This window comes from Sinocyclocheilus anshuiensis, unplaced genomic scaffold, assembly GCF_001515605.1.
Source record: "Sinocyclocheilus anshuiensis isolate Anshui unplaced genomic scaffold, SAMN03320099.WGS_v1.1 scaffold210, whole genome shotgun sequence".
NCBI classification, from domain to species: Eukaryota; Metazoa; Chordata; class Actinopteri; order Cypriniformes; family Cyprinidae; genus Sinocyclocheilus; species Sinocyclocheilus anshuiensis.
The window spans coordinates 788,018-793,772 of NW_015547666.1; the positions used below are offsets into that span (position 1 = coordinate 788,018).

A 5,755-nucleotide genomic window follows, 5' to 3' on the forward strand; every position below is an offset into this window, starting at 1 on the left:
TTGGTTTTGATTGCTTCCATTGTCCTCATTTGTAAGTCGCTTTGGATAAAAGCGTCTTCTAAATGACTAAATGTAAATGTATTAATAAACAAGAAGACTATTTACCATCTAGGTCAGCAGTCCTGCTCAAACACACATGGGCTGTTTGTGCTGGTAAAGATGAGGTTACTTACTCGCCTTTGATTTTCCCCGTCACATACGCGGCTCTCCACATGTGGCCCTGCAGCTGTTTCAGCGCAGTGCTCTTTCTGTCCGCAGCCATCTGCCACAGCACGCTATCCACCACCTCCCGGATGGCCTTCTCCTCATCTGTGTGAACCGTCTGGTCCACAGCATGAACGGGACACGCTTTATTCTGCCGCAAGTCTTCTTCAGCCTGAAACACACACGGGGTACCCATACACCCATATTACAAAATATAACATTAAAACTGTATAAATCGCTTGCTTTTCTAAAGAAACGTAGGCAGGTAAAGTTACAGCAGAAGTCCGCGTCTCTCTTGCCTCCCCTGAGCCCACTGAGTTTTAAGAGAACCCCCAAAACAATGTGCCGTGACTTTAGTGGGGGGTAACTGAGAATTAATGGGGGAAAGTCAAGTGAGAGGAGGCAATGCACTCGACTGTGGCATAATAAAAGCTCCGCTGCTTTACCCCACATACGCACGACCGGAAGCAGCGGAAGCGCTCGACTGTGGCATAATAAAAGCTCCGCTGCTTTACCCCACATACGCACGACCGGAAGCAGCGGAAGCGCTCGACTGCGGCATAATAAAAGCTCCGCTGCTTTACCCCACATACGCACGACCGGAAGCAGCGGAAGCGGTCGACTGTGGCATAATAAAAGCTCCGCTGATTTCCAGCCGTGTGTCACGCTCGTTCAGCGCCTCGTTCCGCTTCGGCGGCTTTCAGCCTCACCCTGCTTCATTCTACTACGTTAATAAATCATTAGCTCATCCATGAACATGATTTCTGCCCGAGTCCCGTCGGATTGCATCGGCTGTGGGGATGAAGACCACAACTCCCATGATTCCACACTCAGTCAGGCATCATCAAACTATGCCTTTGCTTCTTTGTTTGTTTTGAATACGCGCCCTCTAGCGGCGAAAATTACATATTGTGCCTTTAACCAAGACAATGTGACCGGGACATTAATTTACATTTGATTAAAAAAAAAAAACGTTGCTTCCTCATTTCATAACACCACTGATTTACATGCATTTTGTTTTTCCAAGAATAACATTGTTTAACCATGTTTTACCACCACAGATTAAAGCGTTTGTCAATATATCTTGAGAAGGACTAAAAGGATTTGAAGCGTTTGTATAATACTTCCCTTAATGTAAAGCGAATAATAACAAAAAGGTACACCCCTTTTGTGGTACAAATGAAAATAACGTTTAAAAACAGTGACTACCTATTTACATGTGAAAATAAGTTGGCCAAAGCGCATAAACGGTGTGTTTTGAAAGGTGTTGACCTGTTTCTTGAGCAGATGAACGTCTTGTTTGCATTCATCCTCTTCCCAGTGAGCAGACAGATATTCCTCCAGATTCTCTCTGATGTAGGGAAATAAGATGTCCTGCACACAATAAACCATCGGACTGGTTCTCCTCGCACATAATGAATTCATTTCTATGCTCTATTATCTCTGTGAGCTCTTACCTTGACAAACGTGATGGGCGTCGTGGTTCCTTCAATGTCCAGAAGAAAGACTCTGGTATTTACTGGGACTGCAATCGCTGCCATTTCTATCAATGGCGAACGATTTATATGTTTGTTAAAGTCCTGTGTTTGGTTTGATTATATCAGATGAGAAGCTCAGCTTTTGACAAACGAATCAACAACAGCATGCAGGCTAGTGCTGAGCTAACACATGGAGCGGCTGCGGGTCGCACAGAAGTCCCCGCCCTCTGTTATCAGTGTAATTAATGCTAACTTTACATTGGCACACTTCATTTATCTATTTGCTATTTTTTAAAATATGTATGTACATTTTGTATGATACGTTATCATATACAACAGCTTTACAGTTATATTTAATATACTTGTAATAGGCATCAGAAGGTGATAATAAGTTTATAAAATATTAGATTGAAGTTCTACACACTTTTTGAGGTGGTAAAAATGTTTTGTGCATACAATTATTTATTTAGTAATTTAATAGGCGTGTAGCCGCATTTTTTTTAAATCTGGCAACACGGTTGGGAAAGGCTGTTGAGTAAGGAAGTACATTCACATTTAGACATTTAGCAGACGCTTTTATCCAAATAATAATAAATGTACAATTAAAGTGAATGTGATAAGTAAAGGCTGCATATAAATAAAATACCCATTGTTTGAAATTCATGAATTCGTGTACTTATTTGGTAGTTGTGTGAGTGTGTGTGTGTGTGAGTGTGTGTACAGGTATATATGGTTTATGAGGACACAAATGTGTATAATGACATGGGTACTACAACGTAAACATGGTTTATGAGGACACTTCCTGTGTCCCCGTAAAACAAACGGCTTAAAAAACATACAAAACGGTGTTTTATTAAATTCAAAAATTGCCAGCAGTTTCCTGTGAGGGGTAGGTTTAGGGGTAAGACGGATTTCGTCACTGATCTCCGTCCGCCATTTTAATCAACGCGGCACTTTATTCGTGTTGAAGTCTTTGACCTTTTAAATCCACAGCAATACAATCAGTTACGTAGCAGGCGTCGGACCAAACTACACACACTCCAAAATGCAGGCCGAAGAGCAAGGTGACTTCAGCACCGACGAGTTTCCAGAAGGCTCCAAGATAAACGCGAGTAAAAACCTGCAGGACGACGGGTGAGTCCGGAGCGAGGCCCGCGCGACACAACAACAGCAGCTTAACATGTAGAAACAATCTTCTTGTCGATCATTCACTTCCATGTGTGGAACGCTTATATTATTAATATGCACAATATTAAACTGCATAACATCGAGCTCAAGATGCTCGAAACCTAGTAACGTTAGTTAATCCGTTTGCGTACCAGCATATCAGCGTTTAGTTTGGGCATTGAAAAAAAGCTACCAATGAGGTTTAATTACCAAAAACAATACTTCATAGTTTATTCTGTTGCATTTCTTACATGCATCACCAGCAAATGTGTGTATAATACCAGCAGTTGCGTGTTAGTGCATCAATTATTCAGTGGTGTGATTTGAATGCTGTTTATTTTTGTGTAGGAAAATGTTCATCGGTGGACTCAGTTGGGACACCAGCAAGAAAGACCTTACGGACTACCTGTCCAAGTTTGGAGAGGTCCTTGACTGCACCATCAAAACAGACCCCATGACGGGCCGCTCCAGGGTAAGGATAACTGGGTCATTGCAAAAAAACAAACAAAAAAAACAACAAAAAACACATTGTGATTAGATGTCTCTTTTATTATAACAACGTGTGTTTTTTTCTTCGGAAATATTAGCGTAAGCCCCGCCCATCCTCCCCTTCCTCGTGCAGACGGATTTCGTCACTGATCTCCGTCCGCCATTTTAATCAACGCGGCACTTTATTCGTGTTGAAGTCTTTGACCTTTTAAATCCACAGCAATACAATCAGTTACGTAGCAGGCGTCGGACCAAACTACACACACTCCAAAATGCAGGCCGAAGAGCAAGGTGACTTCAGCACCGACGAGTTTCCAGAAGGCTCCAAGATAAACGCGAGTAAAAACCTGCAGGACGACGGGTGAGTCCGGAGCGAGGCCCGCGCGACACAACAACAGCAGCTTAACATGTAGAAACAATCTTCTTGTCGATCATTCACTTCCATGTGTGGAACGCTTATATTATTAATATGCACAATATTAAACTGCATAACATCGAGCTCAAGATGCTCGAAACCTAGTAACGTTAGTTAATCCGTTTGCGTACCAGCATATCAGCGTTTAGTTTGGGCATTGAAAAAAAGCTACCAATGAGGTTTAATTACCAAAAACAATACTTCATAGTTTATTCTGTTGCATTTCTTACATGCATCACCAGCAAATGTGTGTATAATACCAGCAGTTGCGTGTTAGTGCATCAATTATTCAGTGGTGTGATTTGAATGCTGTTTATTTTTGTGTAGGAAAATGTTCATCGGTGGACTCAGTTGGGACACCAGCAAGAAAGACCTTACTGACTACCTGTCCAAGTTTGGAGAGGTCCTTGACTGCACCATCAAAACAGACCCCATGACGGGCCGCTCCAGGGGCTTCGGCTTCGTTCTCTTCAGAGACGCTGAGAGCGTCGATAGGGTAAGTGTTCCCCTCAGTCTTTACGCTTAGTGATAACATCCTTGAGGCAGCATTCATAGCAGGCTCTTGATGTGTTTAGGTGCTAGAGCTGAAGGAGCACAAGCTGGATGGGAAACTGATCGATCCCAAGAGAGCCAAAGCCATGAAGGGCAAGGAGCCGCCCAAGAAGGTGTTCGTCGGCGGTCTGAGTCCAGACACGTCTGAGGAGCAGATCCGGGAGTACTTTGGAGCTTATGGGGAAGTGAGTATCTCAAATTAAGGTCTAATTGTTTGGAAGTATCACCACACCGGTGCGTCTAAACTAACCTGTGTATTTTTCTCTGAAAAGATTGAAAACATTGAGCTGCCCATGGACACCAAAACAAGCGAAAGGCGGGGATTCTGCTTCGTGACGTACGTTTTAGAGGATCCCGTTCAGCAGCTGCTGGAGAACAGATACCATCAAATCGGATCAGGGAAGGTATGTTGGATGTTATCGTGATATTATGTTTGACAGACACGCGTACCTCGATCTGTATTAATAAAACGGATCATAGTAGGCAAATCATCCATCTTAGTATTGTCTTATATTTACACGACCATTTGGGGTCAGTAAGGTTGCTTTTTTTCTTTTTTTAAATCGCGTTACGATTTGATGGCTGTGTTAAAAAGATGGTTTTATGCTGTCACTCTTTATTACGGTGAGTAAAGCAATACTTTGCCCAAGCCTACATGTGAGTAATGCTGTTAATCTTTGTTGCCAGTGTGAAGTCAAAGTTGCCCAGCCTAAAGAAGTTTACAGACAGCAGCAGGGCAGAGCGGACCGGGGCTTTGGAGGAGGACGAGGAGGCGGCTTCAGGGGCCGTGGAAGAGGTTTGCAAATCTAGAGATTGCTGCTGTCTTTTATTCCAGTGGTTCTGGACTGAAAGTGCTCCTCTGACTCTGTGAACAGGACAGGGCCAGGGCTATAATCAAGGATACAACAGCTACTACGGCCAGAACTATGGAGGCTACGGCGACGGATACAACCAGGGCTATAACGGCTATTCTGGCTATGACTATTCGGGATACAACTATCCGAATTATGGCTATGGACAAGGCTATGATGATTACAGTGGTAATTTTACACAGTTTCTTATTGAACATTTAACCTTCAGAGACCCAAGCCTTGATATTCATGATGTATTGTTTTTTTCCACCCTTTAGGAAGCCATTAGTTATAAAAATCCATTCAGTTTAGGCAAAAATTTACATTGGAGCATAATTTGGCAAAATTGCACCATTTTTTTTATTTTTTATACCAAGTTGAAGTCAGTACAATTAAGCACACAGGTATTTAGAAGAATAATTTATTCAACCAGTATAAGGATACAGTTGTAACAAAATGTTAATTATTTAAGTACTATTAAGTATTATTAAACCGTTTGAATAGTGTATTCATTTTAATATCACTTTATATATGAAGAGTTAATTTGCAAAAACCGATAAACGCCACTTAAAAAAAAAAAAAAAAAAGAGTGATTGCCG

At 42.1% G+C, this 5,755-nt stretch overlaps 2 protein-coding genes across 5 annotated transcripts in view; one reads left to right on the forward strand and one right to left on the reverse strand.

Moving 5' to 3' along the window:
- Nucleotides 1–1,899, reverse strand: part of enoph1 (enolase-phosphatase 1) — a 5,801-nt gene extending 3,902 nt beyond the window's left edge. Inside the window, exons 1-3 of the mRNA XM_016504928.1 lie at nt 1,662–1,899; nt 1,477–1,578; nt 174–376 (exon numbers count right to left, since the gene is read on the reverse strand). Of these exons, the coding sequence (XP_016360414.1) occupies nt 174–376; nt 1,477–1,578; nt 1,662–1,745 (389 nt within the window). The 5' untranslated portion in view covers nt 1,746–1,899. The remainder of the gene's footprint in view (nt 1–173; nt 377–1,476; nt 1,579–1,661) is intronic.
- A 694-nt stretch (nt 1,900–2,593) lies between these two features.
- Nucleotides 2,594–5,755, forward strand: part of LOC107702595 (heterogeneous nuclear ribonucleoprotein D-like) — a 5,695-nt gene continuing 2,533 nt past the window's right edge. For 3 of the 4 annotated variants that reach the window (XM_016504961.1, XM_016504964.1, XM_016504962.1), the window contains exons 1-6: nt 3,458–3,699; nt 4,081–4,249; nt 4,329–4,490; nt 4,578–4,709; nt 4,993–5,101; nt 5,181–5,345. In XM_016504961.1, coding sequence (XP_016360447.1) covers nt 3,611–3,699; nt 4,081–4,249; nt 4,329–4,490; nt 4,578–4,709; nt 4,993–5,101; nt 5,181–5,345 — 826 coding nt within the window. In that variant the 5' untranslated portion in view covers nt 3,458–3,610. Of the gene's footprint in view, nt 2,817–3,197; nt 3,322–3,457; nt 3,700–4,080; nt 4,250–4,328; nt 4,491–4,577; nt 4,710–4,992; nt 5,102–5,180; nt 5,346–5,755 lie in introns of those variants that run through there. The other variant, XM_016504963.1, reaches the window with a different exon arrangement.